Consider the following 21978-nt stretch of genomic DNA (forward strand, 5'->3'; position numbering starts at 1 on the left):
ACTTTTTTGTAGTTTTCTAGGTAAAAGTAGTTCGTATATTCAAAGGTCTCCTTATAGGCTGAACTTGTTTGTGAAGAGATGGAAGTTTTCATTATACCAATTATAAAATCATAACAAAGCCTGTTTTTTCCAGCTTTTGAGATAAAATTGACATATAACAGTGTATAATTTCACAGTATACAGTGTGTTGATTTGATACATTTACATATTACAAAATGATTACCACCATAGCATCAGCTTACACTGTCTATCCCGTCACATAGTTGCCCTTGTGCAGGGAACCTTTAAGAAAGGCAGTATCATGAATTAAACCTGCAGGGCAAACATTAACCCTTTGAATGCCAATGTCGCTGTGAGTGACGCTGACAAATTTTCCTAAAAGTGCCAGCGGCGCTCCAGCAACTCTTTTATCCAATAGCTATAAATGTAAATAACAATGGAATAATTAATATTTTATGTTTTGTTTTCTTTTTTTGTACCTCAGGTTATTTATTGATATAATTTTTCCTCATGTTGATCCAAATTTCGAATTACGCATGGCACTCAAAGGGTTAAAATCCTTAGTAAAACAAAGAAAATTTTATGTTAGATTGTTTTATCAAGTTTAAAGAGTTAACCTTTCCTCCTGCCTTTGTAACTGATTCTATGAATGGGAGAAGTTTTTAGGGTAAGCCTACTGAGCTTTTGCAACTCTTCTGCAGGACTGTCTTAGGCATAAAGTTAAACACAGCTGATGTATTTAGAAAGCCAACTTTTTACTCTTTAGATGTAGGGTTGGTTGGAGAGCTGTCCCCAAGGACAATTAATTGTTAGAACTGGTAGGACCTACTAAAGATGGTTTAGAGGATTAATTATTTTAATTATTGACTCCAAAAATCACATTAAGAGTATGCTCCCTACTGTCCAAGTTATATCAGTGGAGTTATAGCAATCACAAATTTAAACTTGAATCCAGAAATTAGAGAAATGATTTTTCAGTTGTAGTTGTAGAATCCATATTATAAGGGCAAGTCCAAGTAGAGTATCCGTGCAAAACAAGTCATGGCATAATGAATAGTGGACTCGATGGAAAAGTAGAAATCTTGTCATGGACCCCAGTTTAATTTATAGGTTATGTGATATGATTCTGTTACTAAGAAGAAGGGTGGTTAGCACGATGCTTTGTTTTATTAATAGTCTTCATAAATTATTTCCTTTTGAAGGAGAATGTTTGTTTTCCTACACTTCAGAACTAATGGGGGAAAAGGAAAGCAGTGCAGAGGGCCAGAAGGACTTCGGAAGAAAGTTTGTAACAGTAGGGGTTATTCAGTAACTGTTAAAATGTGTCTTGATGGTTTAGTGTTCTCTTAAGGAGTTTAAAGAGCAGTCATAATATTTCTTCTTATCTGCAGGAAAAGCCATTAAGTGAGAAATAACAGTTCATTATGAAAGACTCAGTAGGAACCACCAAATTGCTGTGACATCTACATCTTGTTTCAAGCCACATACCAGACACCATCACCTTCTTTCTAGGCAACAGGAGAAGGGAATGTGTGGGCCAGCAATGTTTTACAGAGAGAAATATGTTTATCTTTCTTTGAATAGAAGAAAAAGATCTGTAACTAGTAAGAAGCAAAATTTGTTTAACACTTGAAATGGAGCTTGGCTGGTGTTTTTGTCCTTGAATACATACCATTCGCTGACTGTAGGCATAGAAAGAAAATAGAGCGAAGCTCAGGAGCATGGCTCTGTTGGTTGGCCCTCTCTTTGTGTTCCAGGTCTTATTAGGGGATGGCAGTTTGAATTATAAGACTTGGCCCACAGACCATGTGAAATGTCATCTTTGTTTTTCTGCCCTCAAACTTTGTACTGGACAGCAAATTTCAAATAGCATCAGCTGAAATACCAGTGGGAAGGAAACCCATAAAGGACTGATGTATTACAAGATACAAATTTCCAGGTTTTAAAAAACTTTTCTTGAGGAGTTTTTAAATTAATAGATTATGGGTATTTACTGATTCTGGGGTTTTATATTTTTCTTGGAAATCTTGACACATTTCCAGCAGTTGTATATACACTCTGTATCTTTCTAGCCTTCTATCACTTTGGATAGTATCTAAAGGGATAAGTATCCCCACACTTTCTTTTCTGACATTTAAAACTGGTATTATATTCCTTCAGTTGCTAAGGTAACCCACTGGATAAGTGCTAGGTGTGGACAGAATGTTCTTTAGAATTGGTCCAACGGCAAATTGGTAAAATTTTTTCACAGCCCTTACCCACATGTGTGCACACAAATCTGCATCATTTGTGAAGTTTTAAGTCTTTAATTTAAAAATGGTTTTTCTGTCTTCCATCCCTTTTTTAGCTTTTTTTCCCTTTTTAATCCTTACTCAAGGACATTTTTTTTTTCATTGCTTTTAGAGAGAGAGAGAGGAAGGGAAAGAGAGAAACATCAATAAGAGAGAGAAGCATTGATTGGTTGCCTACTGTATGCTCCCAGACCAGGGATTGGTGCCCAGACTGGGGATCAAGCCTGCAACCTAGTTATGTGCCCTGACTGGGAATCAAACCTGCAACCCTTCAGTTATGGGATGACACTCCAACTGAGTCACACCGGCCAGGGCTAGCTTTTTATTTTTAAGGAATGGCTTTCCTGGCTGTAAAGAAGTCAATACAGAATTGAACTTAAGGAAAAGGATACTTTTTCCTCCATCAATTAAAGTTGCAGCTCATCCCCACAGAGTTTAGTATTTCTGCATCTGAGCCTTTGGACTTGCAACTCGACTTTGAGGGCAAAGGCAGTGAGTGGACGCTGCCTGGTTGCAAGTGGCTGGCCAGTTTTCTGGTTGTGCTTGATATCAGACTCACACTACAGATTTAAAAAGGCCATTTCCAAGATATGATGAGTCTACAGTTTTTCAGCTTGACAATAATAAAATTAGATTGCGTTGTATTTCATTTGTCTCCAAAACAGAACAAGGTTCCTGGTGGGTCAGTTGGAGGGTGCCTGTGGCAGGAGGGGAGAGCAGAGAACACCTGGTGCATTTAGGCTGTTTGCAAATATCTAATGAAAGCATGAATGGTGGATACAAATCATAGCCTTGAAGAAATATTAACAAATGAATAAAATCATAGCACAGTCTGGAAAGGGTGTATGACATAATTGCTGCTGATGGCACCTAACGACCGCCCAAGGCCTGGGCTGAAGCACATTTGTCTTAATGGCACATCTGGTGTTTTACACTGATGCAATTATAGTGCCTCTGAAGCAGACAGCTAGTTCCCTTAAATTATGCTTTTAAATTATAACCAGAGGAAATCTGTTTTCAAATATACCACATATCAAGTTAGTGACTGTTTATTATATTTTTGTATTAAAAGATGAGACAAATGTATATGACTGATAAATCCCTCAATACTGGCTTTCCTAGTTCTTGAGACGCTGTCCTGTCCCATGTAGTATTTTTATTACAGCTCCCTGACTATCCCAGGTGGAAGGCCGGGCAGATTTCACTTTCCTTTTACAGATCAAGCAACTGAAAACTTGAGAATTAAGTGGTCTGCCCAAAGCTTCACCTTTGTAAGTGTTCAAATTAGACATTTCACCCCTTTAGTACATTCCCCCTTGCATTATACAGTGTTGTGCCTGGATTCTTAATAGCTTGTACAGACGCCCATATTTTATAATTCAGTCTGGAAATGTGAAGGCCAGAAGTTAGATCGCCATCTTTGAATTCTGATAAAGACTTTTTAGTGTTTCAGTGGATTTAGTACCAGTTTTATGAGGTAAAATAAAGGTTAATCAATCTACATGAGTTATAAAATTCACAAAGTGCATCCCAGTACTGTATATCACAATGCAAGTTTTCTGGAATAATTGTGTGTGTGATTGACGCCTTCCCAGATTTTTTTCAGTCAGGGTGGTTATATTCTGAGTGTCCCAAATGTATCCAGTGCAGAAAAGAAGATTCAGGAAACTGAAACCTGCCATTCGCTTGCTTTCCTTACCTTCTACCTTTTGGCTTTGTGACCCAGTCACACCTGCTGCGCTGCTGTCCTGCTCCATGGGACACCCTGTTTCCGTATCTCTCCTATGAATATGTTTATATTTGCAGTTCCTATCCCGGAGTCACCAGCCTAAGATCTTGTGTGCAAGGCTGGTTTGTTTATACTCACACCAAAGCCCCAACGAGACTATCTAAACGGAAGATGCCATAGACATGACCTCTCCTTCCATTCTCTTTGAGAGGTCTGAAAACATATGAGATTGTGTGCGATGCTTATGCCAGATTCTCTCTTCAACTCTCCGTGTACATTTTGGTCATTTTTTAAAATTCTATTTACTTTTTAGTCATCATTTTGGTATTTTGTAAACATTTTTTAAATTTTAAATCGCGATATATGATGTAGGTTGACCTGCAAAGCAGCTTTCTTGTAGGTCATATCATTTCCTTATTTTAATTCACACTCTTTGTGACAAGCCTAGAACAGTAGTCATCAGACAGTGATTTCCCCGGGCGAGATATTTCTTTTACTCTTAACGAAAGTGGGCTGACTATGTACTTCTCAAAGACAAGGCTCATGTCTGTGTCCGCAGGGCCTGGCATAGTGTTAATGGGACCACATGCACCAAAGCCCAATTAAATGTGAACAGGAGTTTGTAGCAAACAAAGTAGAGGCCTATTAGTTCAGGAGATGGTGCCAAGCCCAGAGTCACAGGTGAGCTAGTACTAAAAGATCTGGCTCCCCAATGGCTTCCAGGAGATGGGTTATATTGAGAGAAAATCAATCATGGTGGCTAAAAGAGTTGGGGTTGTGAGCTCTACTGATTGGTTGGCACTAGGGTAGGCAGTAGTTGATCATTGAATCAAGTCATGATGTTAGCCATGGCATTGTTCTGTCTGGTTTGATGAGGGTGTGGGTAATGGGTCATGGGTCATGGGCCTGGGGCTGATGTTATATTTAGCTAGACCAAAACTCTGTTTCTGTGATCAACATATCTGAGGCTTTGTTCTTAAGGTAGTTTGATACTAACCAGAACCAGATGTCCTAAGGGCTTAATGATGAAGGACAGAAGTGGATGAACAGAAAGGAGAAAGGGTCAGGTTAAAAAAAGGAGCTTCTTCTTGGTTACATATGTGTGGCTTTGGAAACCAGAGTGAGACTTATTTATTTTAATGAATTGGACTTATGTAAATTTAAAAAATTGTTCTTCATAAACTTGTAGTGTTGAATACATTTTTAAAAGGTTTATTTATTAATTTTTAGAGAGAGAGGGGAAAGGAGGGAGAAAGAGAAGGAGAGAAACATCAATCAGTTGCCTCTCATATAAGCCCTAACCAGGGACAGAACCTACAACTCAGGCGTGCATCACAATTGGGAATTGAATTGGTGCCCCTTCGTTTTGCAGGTTGACGCCCAACCAACTGAGCCACACCGGTCAGGGCAACAGTGCTGAATACATTTTAGTGGCTCCACTCAAGAGTATGAAACATTACTAAAACCTGCAAAATACAGTAGAACTACTGAATTAACTTGTGTTTAAAATATCATTTGCTTTTAGATTATTGTCCTCATCACATTTTAGCTTAACTTTTAAATATTTTTAAATATGTTAATAATTTTTAATATTTTGCTCAATGTTTGAGGCTATATCCTGGCTTAGCAGCAAGTAATGTGAATTTAAAATAACTTGCAAACGTCACAGACAGTCCTGGCTGGGTAGCTCAGTTGGTTAGAGCATTGTCCCAATATGCCAAGACTGTGGGTTTGATCTCTGTTCAGGGCACATACAAGAAACAACCAATGAATGTATCAATAAGTGGAACAACAAATCCATGTCTCCCCCCCCCTTTTCCTCTAAAAAATCAATTAGAAAAGTCACAAACATTTTTTTTTTTGTTCTTATTCACTGTTGAAACTTTTTACCTAAGAGGTCTTAAAGAGTTGATTGGGACGACAGAGGTATAAAAAGAAAGCGTAGACAAGTGTTTTGTTAACCACTTAGTTATTTAAGGTGGGGGTCCCAACCATAACTTTGCATAAGAGTCACTTGGGACTCTTCAGAAAAGATTGATGCTTGGATCCCACCACAGAAATTCTGTTTTAATTGTTCTGGGGAGGACCTTGAACACAACTGTGTGTTTTCAGGGGGCGGGGGTGGATAGGTGGGAAGAGACACACAGATACTATTGAATTCCATCCCTCATCTTTGCCTAGTCGCATTTCCTTTCTTGCCTTCAGAAGTGTTATGCTGACATTTATAGTAACCATGTCCTTGATTTATCCATCACTAATATGGTCTGGTTTTCACTTTTTTAAACTTCATATTAATTGAAATGTATTCTATATATTCTTTTATGACACTTTCTCTTCAACAATATATTTCTTAGTTTCTTCTATGTGAGTCTAATTTATTTCTATTTTTGTTAGAATACTAGTGTATGATTATACTACAATTTGTTCTGTTGTTGATGGACATTAAGATAATTTAATGTCCATTTTTGGGCATAGTTTCTGATGTATAAAATGTACAGTCCTCACTAGGTTTTATTTGTAGGAATGGAATTGCTCAGTCATAAAGACACCAGTTTTTCTTTTTTTTTAATCTTTTTATTTTATTTTTTAATTGAACCTATTGGGACATTGATTGAAAAATTATATAGATCTCAGGTATACAATTCTACACTACATCATCTGTATATGGTACTGTGTGTTCACTGCCCCAAGTCAAGCCTCCCTTCACCATTTACCACCCCCCCCACCTCTTCTGTTTCCCTCACCCCCTTCCCTCTGGCACTGTGTTTTCCAAAGTGATATACTGATTTATATTTCTCCAGTAATGAATGTGAATCCATGAGGATTTGGTAATTTTTTGTTAATTGAAAGTCATAGTCAAACCTTATATGGGTATGATAACGACTCTACATTTGGGCTGAGCAGTTAATAAAATCACTTTCCTTAAGTAGTAACCAAACTGTCTGGCCAATCTTCTCTTGTGTCTCTGGCATTCTGGAAGGTCTCTTGGTGTGTGCTACATTTCATGTATCTTTCATCCTGAAAAACCCAGGGCAGGAATGAACACTCCCTAGGACCTTGGGTCTTTGATGTGACAGCCTCATTTTCCAGGCAGAAAAACTGAGGAATGGCACTGTGAGGGGCATGGACTTGGAGCCTCCTTCCCTGTCTGGGGCAGAGAAGCCCCTTTTTAGGCCCTGATGAGAATGTTGATTGAATGACACAACCTGCTCCGTTTCTTTCTGTGTCTGGGTGATTTTGCTCCCAGGATGTTACAGGTCATACCTTTTAATGTTTGCCATTAGAGCAATTCTTTGTAATCCTGTTGTAGTTATAATGAGTTCAAATAACTCCAGCTAAACCGGAAGAGACCTATTTATTTGGGAGAAAAAGATTTTATTCTAATTGAACACCTCCACCTCTGCCAAATTGTGTAACCCCTTTTCAAAACTTGTTTTCCTGACCGCTGTTAAGAATCTAAAATTCTGTAACAAGCAGAGCGATTTGTATATGTCATGATGTTTCCTATTTCAAACTGTTTGTCTGATTCTGCACTCTGAACTTTTATACTGAATGAGAAAGCACAGTCTTGAAACATTTTGCCCAGCTTTTTAATTTTTCTTCTAACATTAGATCTCTCTCTCTCCACCTTCCCATCTCACCAGGAAGTGGGTAGATTCTGGAAGCAGGAGGGGTGGGGGGAGTGGGGGAGAGGCAGTTTAGTCCTACATGTTTCCTGTTCTCCCCCATTGAACAAGGTGCAAGGACAGAGCCAGAGAGGCGAGAAGTGGGAGCTAGAGAACAGAACAGGTCTGGAAGGTTCTCCAGTGGAGGAAATAGCTTCTCGTCATACTCACCCCATGGGACAGACTGAATACAGTGAAGTACACCTGAGGTGTGAGGGTATTTAGGGCATTGTCCCAGGCACTGTAGGGAATGCCATTGAAATGGCTGACGTCATACGTACCTTTACCAATTTTAGAAGGGTATGCAAAAGGTGTAGATGTTCCCTTTTGGTCATATTTTTCTTGGAAGAAAATCGTCTTCTGTGTAACCATGGGACATTCTCAACAGATTCAGATTGGGAATGATGACTTGGAAATTCCCTCCTTGTGTGGCTGGTTACAGTCTCATGCTGACAGCCATGCTGGGGGCTGTACATGTGTGTGTGTGTGTGTGTGTGTGTGTGTGTATGTGTGTGTGTGTGTGTTTTGTTACCTGATCCTAACAGCCCTTTCCCTGATTATTATTTGAGAAGGAAACAAATGGAAATGTTATCAAACATGCCTTGTAGGGAACCTGCTAAGAATAAAAGCCCTGCTTCCTAATAAAATAGGTTTAAGTCCTTCAAAATGTAAAGGATAAAATAATTAATAATAAGCTATTTAATAGCCAGTATAACTCTTTTGAAGATATCAAGTATATTAAAATGCCTGGCAGGGGTGTACTGCCTTCTCTGTTTTTAGATGTTTGTCATTTCAGGTGTTACCTTGCTGGGGGAGGCTGTGCTGTGTCACACAGATGGATGATGGAGCAAATAAGCAGTGAAGTCAGTGTCATTTCACTGGGAGGGCTCATTTACATATTTAAAATATAAGGCCTTATGTTCACTGATCTAGATACAGAAATAGCAGTGTAAATGGATTAAAGATGGAAGCTAAGCAGTTTTCTTTTGCATCCATGTGCAGTGAAGTATTTCCCGGTTGTTGGGCACGCAGGCTTTGTTGGATGTGGCTTCCCAAATAGCATCACCACCACCTGCTAGAAAGACAAAGCTGAGGTGGTTGCATGCTGGGTGGTCAGGGAGAACTCCGCCCACACAGATCCTTAGCAGTATCTCCAGGGCGTAAGGCAAAAGTGGAATTTATTGATAACTTGACGTTTGGTGTAATGAGGGCCTTTTAATGCAGGGGAGGGGTGGTGGAGGGTGATGGGCAGGAAGGTGGAAATTGATTAGGATTGGGTGTGGATCATGATATAATAAACATTGATTTTAGGGATTAAAAACTGTCTGTTGAAGAGTTGATGGGTCTTAAAGGAAGTTCCCATAGTGGAAAGTCAGTCATTTGCCTGGGTACGTAAATGGAATAGTAAAGTTATGCTACTGAAGACAGTGGGATAGCAAAATCACATCAATGTGGGCAGTAAGCAGTGGGGAGAAGGAGGTGGTTTTTGTCCTTGATGTCTGCCTTGTGTGTGGGAGTACATATTTTGTGTTCTGAGTTTAGTCAAGAGGTATCAGAGGTGGAACTGAGAGTGGGGGATGTTCCAAATAGCAGCTGTGGGTCCAAATTGCTATAGTTACTAAAAGCTGACTTCCATGGGTACCCACCAGGGAGAGAGGCATGTGCATTTATTCATTCATTCAATAAGCAAATATTTACAGAGAACATAAGATGTGCCAGGCGCTGTGCAAGGAGAAAAGACAGACCAGTCCCTATGTCTCAGGCCTGTCACCTGGTGTGATGCAATGTTGTCCAGATCTCTTTCAGATTAAAAACACAGTCAATCACATTGCTTACCCGCAAGGTGTGTATAACTCAGATTCGTACAACATGCTTATCCCAACAGATCATGGATGCTAGAGTTTTCATGTTTAGTTGGTTAAGATTAGGCTTGCTTTAAGGTGTGTCTTGATATCTGTGGAGTTCATGGGCCTAGATTTTTTTTAAATGCAGGCAAATTTATTCTTTTACATATTTCCAACATAATGTTTATTATGGGCCACCTTTGTTCCAGGCACTGGGTCATTGCAGTAGAAAAATAGGTGTACAAACTGTACAAATCAGGCCATTTAAACATACACAAATGATTGAGATTTTGACAGTCAATTGCTATTCAACTCCACAAATACCAAATGACTTTAGTTTTCCAAATAGGATGCTGGCTGTTAGGAATACAGAACTTCAAGGACCCCCTTAACCTATAAGATGACACAGTTAGGAAACAACCATAATACAGGGTGGCAAACACCATAAGGAAACCAAGACACACAGACCAACCAGGAGCTGGGGTGACTTTGGCAACATTGAAATAGTCCCACAGATCTAATAGATGGATGAAGTGTGAGGGGGACCATGGTCTCCAGTTTTCTGGACATGTGAAGCCCATTTCCGTCCCAGTTTCTCATCAGGGAGAGCACATCCAAGGACAAAGGGTAGAAACGGAGGCCGCTTTCCAGTGCTGGCTGCTGAGAGCCTGCCCTGCTAGAGTAGCACCACTTCCCCTGACAGTGTCTGTTTCCAGAGGGTGGTCTGTTCCTAGCACTTGTTTTTCCTGGATGACTTCTGCATGTGAGTGGAAGGTGATGCAAACATGCACCATAGTGTGGAAAAATCATTGTACCAACAATGAACAGACCTGACCTTAGCATCTACTGGCTACCTGGCCTTGGAGAAGTCACTGACCTCTCCACATCTGTGAAATGAGGTATTTGCATTAGATGCTTGTGATGATTCCTTTCAGCTCTGCCATTCTTACTGTGTCTAATACATGGTCTTGGATGAAATGTATGAGATAAAATTTATAAGCAGAGGGACTCATATATGTTTGTCTTCTTTTCAGTGACTCTTCACAGAGAGTCTCTCCTACACCTGGCTGTGAGATGGGGCCTGCCTAATCTTTTCCAGTTCTTCCTGTGTCTTCCGGGGGGAGTTCAGGCCTTGGATTTACCCAATGAAGAGGGTGCCACACCATTAGACTTAGCTTTAAATGGTGGACACTCCAAGCTGGTTGAAGACATCACAAAGTGAGTTTGGCTACTTGGTAGTTTCTCTCAATCTGTTTCTATAAAGTCTGACAAACATGATGAAAAATTGAAATAACCAAACCACAGGCTAATTCGCTTATGTTTTACTGTTAGTTCTCATGTACAAAGTACAGAGAGAGATGTGTGTGTATACATATATATGTGTATATGTATGTGTATATATGTGTAGTACATACACAGATATACAGATATATTTAGCATTAAGTTTGTGGGGGAGAAGGAGTTAGCGAAGAAGTCTTTATAGGGAGCTATAATTAATAATAACCCCCCCAACCCCTGCTTATCTTTCAGGTTTCAGCCTAAATGTCACTTCTTCAGAGAAGTCTTTTGTGTTATGGTCTTTTATGATTATTAATTCACAATAGTAACTGTAATTAAGGTGATTAAACTTATTCACTATATTAATTATAATTTAGAATTTTATATGTATAATGATTATCTGTTTCACATATGTCTCCCTCCTAAATCATCTGAGGGCTGAAACTATTTGTTTTACCCACTGCAGTGTTCAGCACATAATATTTATTGAAAGAATATAAAATAATATTCATTGTTGAATCAATGAATAACAGACAAATCCTAAAATACTAGAAAGTCAATGAATGGTTATCAGGACCTAGTGAAATAATTTAAAAGGAATCAATTATCAACTATTAAGTTATCTATGTTGATGATGATATTTACACTTTCAGTGAAAAATGAATATATTGTTTGTTACTTAGAATGGTTGAGATTTGTCATTCTTATGTTGTAAAAGGATTCATATATGGTAATTTTCTTCACTTAACATATAAAAAACCCTAGATGAATGGGAGAGTACATTAAAAATTACTAAGTGCTATATAAATATTAAAAGTTGTCAGAATTATTATAGTATTAATGGGCTGTTTTTTCTTGGTTGGCTCATAGATATCAATGTAATTAATATATGGTAATATGATACATAAGTGGACATTGAAGTAGAAGTCAGAGTTTCCTGTTTTTTTCTGTTTTGTTTTGTTTTGTTTTGTTGTGCTCTAATATGACCCCACTATCTTGGCTAAAAGGAGAAGGGAGGACGGCTTCCTTTGACTTAGTCATTGTTCCACTGAGATCATGGGAGGCTGACTTCTTCATCCTTGGTGGCTTTTCTCTTTCTGCTTGGTCCAAGAGCAGAGATATCATGTGTTTTAAAAGTGTGCACATCTAATAAATCCATTTATGCATGGGATTAGAAGCTGCCTGTAAGTGAAATTTAGAGCTTCCATTTTCTAAATTAATAGCAATGACCTGATTACTTAGAGTCCATTTGCCTCAGGGGCTTGTCATTGGAGTAAGACATTTCCTGGAAGATTCTGGAGTCCCTGCCAATAATTAGTGTCAAGGGTTTAGGAAGATGCCCCAAATCATAGGGTATAAATACCCTTTATGAAGATCCCTTTCTGTTGTTCCGTGTGATGGTGGTGATGCTTATATGATCGGAAGTACACTATATTTTTGTAAAGCAAATATTCGTTAACAAACTGAGGTCTCGGGTGAAGAGGAAAGAGGCAGAGCGCTCGTTCTGAGCCATGAGGAACCTGGGAGCAAGCTGTTGGGATGTGACAATGTGCTGAGGTGGGCTGTCGTCTGAGAGCCACTCATATTTCCCTCCGGAGCCTTCTTCACTGTGTTTATTGCATGACCTTATAAGCCATCCAGAATATTATGACACTAGCCATGAAGCCTCCATTTGCTAATAAGTGTGTGATTGTTCGTAGCCAAAATAGAACAGAAAATAAGCTGATATTCAAGAACTGAGTTTGGGAATATTGTTCCTTTGTTTATGAGTATATTCAAGAATATAACATGATCAAATTTATGCATGTTTCAATTTGCATGAGAAAATGATTTACAATAGTCGGCCAGTGTGTTTTGAATATCTCACTTGTTTGTAACATCCAAACCTTACCATGTTCCCTGGGGATCATATCTGTTTTCCACTGTAATCACCTAATAAACTGGTGGCTGCCAGCTAATTTGTTCGGCTACATGTGCCCCATTAAAGGGCGAGGCATCTTTTCAGATTGAAAGGAAAATGAAATATTGAGGTCAAGTACTATGTTTAAAAGTCAGGACTGTTTCATTATTTATATAAATCTTTAATGTATATAATTGTGTGAATGGCTTTTCAATTGCTGTCTTCTCTAGGTGGAAAAAGAAAGATGGTTTTATTAGAACCTGTTTACATGATCTTATTGTCAGGAGGTGGCTTTCAAGGATCGTTTTGCCAGTTGGATTTGTAATAGCTGGGGCAATGAGGGTACTGGGATTTGGGGGCCGGTGTTTCAATGCTGTGTATGGGTTTTGATTTGTGACGGTTCAGTTTCCAGGGCAGACGTTCCCCAGGCTTCTCCCGAGTGCAACTCAGCGAAGATGCCTCTCTGCAGTACATCCACTCGTCGGAGACGCTGACCCTGACACTGAACCACACGGCTGAGCATTTGTTGGAGGCAGACATTAAACTCTTCAGGAAGTACTTTTGGGATAAAGCCTTTCTCAACAAGGTTTGTGCCCCATTATTCTAGCATACACTAACACATGCCTTGAGAGTGTAGGCAGTACTTTCATTGTTTTGGGGACATTGCTTAGGGAATATGGAATTGGAAAGTGTGTTGCACCATAGAATGAAGATTATTATGTAATATTTTGGTAGTGGAAATAGTAATGTATCTAATAGTTTTGTTTCTTTTACTTTTTTGAGTCAGCCTTGCCAGGTTAGGTTTTAAAATTCTGACATGGGATATTTTCTATTAATTTATTGATGACATTATAATTCTCATCTAAAGCAGTTGCATTTAGGATTTTTTTACATGTCTAATACCTACTTGTGGGGTTTCTTATAGCCTAGATGTAGTTAAGCATTTGTCCCAGTGTACAGATTCTTCTGGAGTGGGGACTGTCCCTTGGAACCGGTTCCTTTATAAAGAGGTTTCCCCTCCTCCCACCAGGGCCCGAACACCAGCTTCGAGTGCTGTCAAAGCATGCCCGTCTCAGGGTTTAAAAGGTTTCATCATTATTTTTATTTTTTTGTGGACTCTAGAAGCATGTAAATAGTATTTACATCTTTCAATTATTATTAAGCAAAATGTTATTTTGAGTAAAAGGGCTGAGTCAATCTAGTGAAGAGTGCTCACCCTTGTGCCTTCCGGCATGTCCTTTAATAAGGCACGGGTTTCAGGACTGTGTAGACTTTACAGAGGACACAGTTCAGGAAACTGATACTGTTATTTATCTCAGTTTTTGTAAAATGTTTGTTTCGTAATATTAAAGATTTGGCCCAAAACACTATATAAAATTAAGATTGTTGCTGGCTTAATCCATATAGGGTTTTATTTAAACCTATTCAGAGCCATGCTTGTTCAGAGTTGTAAAGGATTTACATTATAATATTCTATTATAGCTGACACTGGTGGACTGATAATTTATAATGATTATTAAATGTTAAACAGTGACAGATTGACGCTACATATCCAAACTATAAAGGTAGATATTAGGAAATGAAACAACGGGCAAAATCTTAGCTATATCTTTTATTCATGTTTTAGTTCTCTCCCTATAGCAGCTTGTTGTTAACCAGAATGTTGAGAATTTAGTTCTTGATGCACTGAGCCTAATCACATGCCCGGGGGGATTCAGGTGTCTATGTCAGCTGTAGGGTTGTGCACCCAAGTTTGCCTGTGTTTTCGATTTGGAACATGTGCTGATGCCGTCTTGGTCAGTTTTACCATTTGACTCATTAGCACATAATTCTGTTTTTCTTCACATTTCCACTGATTGTGGGAAGTACATTTGAAAAGGAAATACATGGAGGGTTCTGAAGAGGACAGCTTCTCTCCAAGGCTCAGAAACTCAGTCTCAGCAGGGACAACCTGCACCTGTGTGTGTCAGCTTGTGGCCCAAGGCCCTTGCTCATACTGGGTCCTCCAGGTGATGGTGGTCCTACTCCATTGTCTGGGTCCCTGAGATCCCTGTGTCTTAGGTTTGGGTGGGGGTTGGTGTAGGTGGGTATATGCATAAAACAGTGACTCTTCTTTCTGGTTTCAAGATTTTCTCTTCTCTGTCTCCCTTTTTGGTTCATGCATCATGTTCCTGAGGACCTTGTTGTTAACTGGAGAAGCAGTAGAGGGTTAGTTTCAGGGACAATTTTGGCCCATGCCTCCAGGTTCCCCCAACATCTTTCACCGTCTTCCTGGGGTGCTGCTGATCTTTCCTGATCCCCCACCCCCCGCCGCTCCAGGCCATACCTCTGGCCTGTTGCAGCTCTGAGATCCTTGAATGTAGTTTTCACCTCTTTGTTGCATATTTGAAGCCTCAAATGGTGTTCAGTGATTTTTTTTTCTTGCTTCCTTAGACTCTTGAAGAGCAAGAAACTGGGCCAGAGGAAAGCCCAGATATGCCCTCCAGTACTGCAGAACCTGAAGAAGGTATGCATGCTCCTTCTCCCCTTGGGGAACCCAGCAAGTGCACAGGACTCACTAGCTCACTGGGGTTGCAGTGCACGTGTGAAGCCGAGCTGGAACAAAGCGAATCAGAGGCAAGATCAGGGAGATACAACATGGGTCCTCTGACAGCGTCAAATGAAATATGCTGTGTTTTCCACTCTCCCCTCCCCCCGTTGCCCCCCCCTTTTTAAATTAGCATTTACTGAGTGCTGTTTGCTGGGTCCTGGGCAAGTCCTTTCTCATTCCTGATCTCCAGGGCACTTCCCTGACACATCTTATTCATCCCTCAGTTTCAAGTTCAGTGTTCACTCCATTCAGTCCTTCATCACTCGCTCATTCTTTAGTTTGTTTCACCTTGTGGAGCCCCTTCTCTGTGCTGGGCTAGAGGTCCTAAAGAAGATGGAGGTTGTCAGGGTGTTTCTGTGGTCACGAAGGTTGTGGGGGACTTCCCTGGCACATAGAGGTAAGAGGTGGGGCTGCGGGACGTTCTGCAGGGTGCAGACAGCCCTGGCCAGCCCAGGTCCTGCACAGTGGTTCACCGTCCTGAGCAAACTTCGAGACTGAAGGTACAGATCTACTGGAGGCAGAGTCTTGACAGGAGGTATAATTTTAATAACACATCATCATCATTCGGTTCCATGCCATAACACACAGAATCACGTCGAGATGCCACACTCGTACGTGATACCCAGCTCATTTGCTGGGACACAGTACATTCTCAGTTTTCCCAACTTGGCAGTTTATCTGGGCATGCAATGTCTGCTTCAGTTCAGGTTCTTTCTTCTTTACAGGCACAAGTAAGTCTGGTCGGTTAGCAAGTCCTAGTAATAAACACAAATTTGACTCTAGGGAGCATTCTCACCTCTATCCTCGAATAGTCCTGCACTTGAAGTATTGAAGGGATTCTGATTTTTTGTTTTTGTTTTTGTTTTATTTTCTAAAACACAGTAGTTCCAAGAACCTGACATCATTATGTTTTCTAGGGTAGTTAGACAAAGGTTTTATATATTGAAAATACATATTATCTTTTATCAATTTTCTTTTGCTTTATATGTTAGGGTATTGTTTTTGTTTTTGAAAGTATATGTGAGGCTAGGGTTATACATAGTTAGAAGTAGGGTACATTATCTATGTAAACCCAGGAGAGTGGAGGGGGTGTTCCAAATTATCTGTTCATGTAAAGGACAACAGTCTGACAGGGCTGAGGGCCACCATGCTAGATCCTTGTTCCTAAGCCACCAATTGTTCACAGCTGGTTAATACCTTTGAATCTTCTTTTAATTAGCAACATAGAATAGTTGCATTCCAGGTATTTTTCGGGTAGTACAGTCTTAAACTCTTTGTCCCCATGTTTGTTGAAAAGTCATCATGGAGAAGGAAGATTTGTGGCGAGTTGTTGGAAGTCTGAGTGCCCCGCTCCCATTGCACACACTCCTGGATTAAGTGACCAGCTGAGCTTTCTACCCAAGCTGCACCTGCGTGGGCCCCTGTGGAAACGCCCTCACTATTTCTCCTGTGAGTGATGTGCTGGATGCATTGAGGGAGCTGTGGCTTGCCCTGCCTGCCCAAGGAGGTGACGGGCAATTTTAAGACCCATAGGGAAAACCTCTTCTGGTCTCACGTGAGGAATATTAGCTTCTTCAGAGCATTTGGCTCACTTTACTGCTGTAACTGGAACTGATAAGGTTTCTTGCTTCTGGTTGGCCGATAAAAAGTTGGGGCTAAATTTCTGGCCAGCCAATTGCAAATGTGTAGGGAGCTGCTGAATGGATTTTTGTATTACATTTATTTCATAAGCCTTCCCCCTTACTTTTCCTTTGTTTATTTTTTAAAATCAACTTCTGATTTTTACTTAATGTCTTATATCTTTTTATTTCCCTGTAATACACCTTCAAACTAATTTAGAACAAAGCGAAGTCTAAATATATACTTAAATTCTAAGCTTTTGCCCTTACCGGGCTAACAATTTGAGTTCGAGGGCAGGAAAACAAGCTGGCAAGGAACTAGAGCCCATCTTGACAGTTCTCGGGAGCTGATTGAAGTAAATAAGGTTAGAGTATTATTTTAGAAAGGTCACCATGAGAGTGTAGAGAATGGATTGGAGGGGTGGGGTGGGTGCTGCTGAAAGTAATGCAGAAGTGTAAGGAGTTTGGAGAGGTGGGGACAGATGGATTCTGTCCTGAAGGTGTAGTATGTCAGGTGGGTGAAAAGGCAGTTTCTGGTGTGTCCCTGGGTGGGACAGGCCTTGTGGGAAGCAGGCTCATGACAAAAAATGTACTCAGTTTCAGACAGGTTGACTTCAATGGGCCTAGGGGACAGACCAGTTAGTACACCTGGCTGCTAGTTGGACTGAAGTCACTCAACGAATAAGCAAAATAATTTGACAGAAACTCAAGTCCTCTCACTCCAAATACTGTGTGTATTGTATAGATCTTCTAGACAATGCTTTTATTTGTGTATGCTTATTGGACATTAGAAACTGTATGCACATTCCAGCAGAGGGCAGTATTCAACTAAGGTGAGAATACTCAATTAGTTTTTGTCCGTTCATAACCTTGGAGCTGACTCAAGTGGAAGAACAAAACATTCTGAGGGTAAGAGCTTGCTTTCCTTCTCCTTTAAACTCCAGAAGCAAACTTTCCCTTGGACATCTACTAAAAGATTCTTAATAGCTCATGTCTTTCTGTTCCTTCTGCAGCAGTGGATAAAAGAGGATGCTGTGTCTAAGCTTGTACCTGTAGCTGCCATTGATTAAAAAACTATAATAACTTTAGTCTGGAAATTTATTGTGCTGTTCTGGTTAGTGTGATATATGGTTTTATTATTGTCTACGAACCAGTTATGTTTCTCTAATTTTATTATTGTAACTGTACTTCCAGAATGATGGGAAGTTATAACAAATGAGTTAAATGGCCCCCAAATAATCTCATTTTTAATATGCTGAGATGAATAAGTAATTGTTTCTATTTGTTAATCTCCCAACTGACTCGATTTTGTCCTTTGCATTTTTGGTCCTTATTTTGTGCCTTCTTATCCCTGCTCTAGGATTTCCAACAGGTGTTATACGGAATACCAGTCTTGGAAGATGTTCTGAAAAATAAGGGTTCTTTGGTCCAATAACTGTATATTAAACTCCCCATGTTGGAGATGGAGAATACATCTAAAGTTTTGTAGGTTCTAGTGGGTCTTGTAGTCAAGAAACCTAAGACTCTCTTTTTCACAGTTCTCAGCATCTCATGGAAGTGGTCTGTGGAAGGTACTTTAGAAATATTGCTGTTCCTCATTTTTACTGATCCTGTTCTTTCTAGACACTATCTCTCCTTTTCCATGGTCACTTGGGTTCTCTCCAGCTGTTAGTGCAGTGATGCTCATGCTGGAACAGGGGCAGGGGACGACTCACGATCATATTGAATTTTCAGATCACCCCTGCCTTGCCACCTACGTTTTTGTTGTTGTTTGGGAAGCTGTTGTCTGCCATGAAACAAAGAGAACCATTGCAATACCACTGACCATAATATAAATGTCTTCACTTTTGTGTCACCAATTTCCTACTTTGTTGGCTTCTCCCTATCAATTATCTTCCGTATTTTCATTAACAAGGAAAACGGAGTTGGGATTGGAATGGGTTCCAGTCACAAAGGAGGGAGGGCAGAGTCATTTCCTTCAGGGCTGAGGCAGCAGCTTCAAGGGGACCCCAGGGGGGATTCCCTCCCCGTGATCCTTGTGGAAGGTGGGAGAGGCTGTGGGTCCAAACGCAAAGCACAATCTAGGCAGACAGATGGGAGTCTATAGCCTCCTTTACTCACTTATTCGTTCAATAAACATTTGCTGAGTGCCCACACTGGTCTAGGCGCTGGTGATATAGCAGCAACCAAAAAGGCAAAGAGAAAAACTCTGATTTCTAGGAGTGGACTGTCACTTAATTCCACTCAAGCATTTGCTGAGTGCCAGGTACTGCTGTATGTGTGCGGGGGCTTCAGCTTTGAGCTGAGCGAAGTTTGTACATTCATAGAGTGTGCATTCCAGTGCCAATGGAGATGGGTATTTCTCGGAGTCAGGAATTGATTTTCTCCACTGGATGCGTGAGGAGATGGCTGCAGAGAGGTCACATAACTTGTGCGAGGTAATGCAGCTTGCCCAGGCAGTCAGAACTCACTCTACTAGAAAATACTCCCCACCCTTATTTTACAGAATATTTACCGAGTTAGTCTTTGGACTGCTGGTCTAGGGATCCCTCCAGCACTTGTGTGATGGAAAAGTGCAACATTAAAATCATTGCCCTGAAATGAGCTCTCTTCCACATGGCTGGCCTGTCTCATAAAGTTCTTATGACGGGAGATTTGTGACCCACAGGTGCAGACATGTCTTAATGACACACACCAGCAACAAGCAGACTGCTGCAAACCTCAGCTCTGCCACAGGCTGGCTCCTGAGCATTATGCAGGTGACTAGCTGTGTTTTCTTTTGTAGAAAATAGTGGAGTGGGACTGTCATGTAATACTTCCTTCATAAGAAGACTTAAATGAGAAAATAAAGATAGAGCACCTTGGCCAGTATCTGACAACCCGTCAACACTCTGTCATTGTGAGTGCAAGCTATATCATGTGGCTGGAGTGGGCTTAGTGGTGCTCACATATGGGTTAACCCTTTGAGTGCCCACATCGCTGTGAGCAGTGCTGACAATATTCCCAAAAGTGCTGGTGTCACTCCCAGTGACTCTTTTTCCGATGGCTATAAATGTAAATAAAATTTGTAAAAATTCGTAAAATTTGTATTTTATGTTTTTCTTTTTTTATACCTCAGGTTATATATTGATATAACTTTTTCTCACGTTGATCCAAATTTTGAATTTTTACACTTGTTCAAATACTGACATCTAAATTCTGTTATAATTTTTACTTAATTTTAAACAGTCCTTTTAATTTCATTTATCTTTGTAATAATTGTTGAAACTCTATGCAGTGTGTATGAGAAGGAAGCTTTTGCTAATGGACATTTTTATTGCTTCACAGTATACAGTTAGCATTTTGTTTATAAACTGTTTTTCATTGTTGGTATCTATTGATACATGTCTCTAGTGTGAATGCTATTTGTGTTCATTTTTTTTGTACATTATGAAGTTTTCTTTTTTCCAAAAATTTATGCACTATTTGGCATACTTCTTGCTTGTTATCCATGTTGCTATGTGTTTTTTCAAATTATAATCATAGGTTTTATATTATGCCATATATTATACTTCAAAAGCCATATTGAAGGAAAGAATTTATTTTTTCTAAAATAATTATTATAATAAAATCATTTTAATGCAATAAATTTTTTGCTAAATTGCATCAAAGAGCACTGCTTACAAAAGAAGAGTGTATTTACTATACGCCATGAAATTTTCAGCAAATTATTATGAATAATAATGTTTTTATAGACATTTTTCATAAACTCTGAATTTCTCAACAAAATAGCCTGGCATTTCTCACACGAATTTTAGCAATTACACATGGCACTCAAAGGGTTAAGACTGAAGGGCATAGCTGTTTGTGTTACAGTGACAAGGTGAGCATACTTTTTTACTTGAACATTCTCTGGACAGGGGTGCATCCCATCTCTGTGTGCTCTGAGTGAGTGAAATGTGAAGAGGAAGTTGTGTGGTACACTTTATTTAAATGTCTCCTTTTAGGTATTATTGGGAGAACAAGAGGGTTTTTATCCGTGCAACATTTCCTTTCCAAACTTTTTCATTCTAAATGCTTTAACTCAATGCCTTTTTACAACTGTTAAATATGGTTGCAATGCCTTATCAAGATGTAGATTCTTTGCACCAAGATGGCTGGGACCTGAGGCAGGGGGCACTTAGAACAGCATTGGGAAAGCTATTCTCCAGCGGGGTTTACTCAGTTGGATGGATGCACAGTTCTTACCTGAACCCTTGTATGGCCTATCCATCCAAACACTTGATCAGTGTCATTCACATAAGAGTCAGGAGTTTTGACATTTTCAAGATAATTACCCAGAGAATGTACTTACCAGCTCCAGAAGATGATGTGTGATTGTTTTTTGTTTTTTGTTTTCCATTGTACAAAGTGGTCCAGCCTTCTCTGTACTTTCTTTAGAGACTGACTTTGCCAACCCACTTTCTCTTCCTGCCCATAGAAAAAAATTTCACCAAGGACAAAAGTAGGATGTCAAGCTCATACGATGCTCATTTTGTATGTTATTCTAATGATATTAGTATATTTTCACACACACAAAGAAAAAGTCTCCTTCTTGTCACCCTCAGTTTATCACAGAATTAAAAAATCATAGTTTGATTTGGAAAGAATCTGAGGAGATTCTGCTGAGCTCACCTAGATACAACAGATTCTGTTCACACCTGCTGCAGTTGCTTTGTTCTAGCTGCACCAGAGTTGCAGGCTTGGCAGGAGGGACAAGCATTAACTACACGTATCAACCAAGGAGTGCAATACATTTGAAGTGAGCTTTAGTTGAAAATATAGCAAAGGGGTTTCTTTTCTGGATATAAGTAGGATCTAAGTGAAGTCTTAGGAACAAAACTGAATCTTGTTTATCTTTGAAAGATGACTTACCCCATTTAATTCAAATAATTAAGTAAATTAGGAAAATTATGTCCAGATCTCAATTTGAAATATAATGATTTAGAGCTTCTGCTTAGTTGATGGTTGCAATCCAGTTTTGTGGCTGAGCGTATCTTTTTTTTTCCTCCATGAATACATTCTTTACTAGTTGAGATTTTAT

The 21978-nt window shown here is 39.7% G+C and overlaps 1 protein-coding gene across 3 annotated transcripts in view; it reads left to right on the plus strand.

Moving 5' to 3' along the window:
• The window catches only part of ARHGEF28 (Rho guanine nucleotide exchange factor 28), a 283144-nt gene that overhangs the window by 122647 nt on the left and 138519 nt on the right, over nucleotides 1-21978 (plus strand). For all 3 annotated transcript variants that reach the window (XM_090276382.1, XM_090276380.1, XM_090276381.1), the window contains exons 5-7: nucleotides 10564-10747; nucleotides 13113-13293; nucleotides 15141-15213. In XM_090276382.1, the coding sequence (XP_090132508.1) occupies nucleotides 10564-10747; nucleotides 13113-13293; nucleotides 15141-15213 (438 nt within the window). The remainder of the gene's footprint in view (nucleotides 1-10563; nucleotides 10748-13112; nucleotides 13294-15140; nucleotides 15214-21978) is intronic.

Source organism: Furipterus horrens, unplaced genomic scaffold (assembly GCF_987537825.1).
Source record: "Furipterus horrens unplaced genomic scaffold, mFurHor1.1.pri manual_scaffold_5, whole genome shotgun sequence".
Taxonomy (NCBI): Eukaryota; Metazoa; Chordata; class Mammalia; order Chiroptera; family Furipteridae; genus Furipterus; species Furipterus horrens.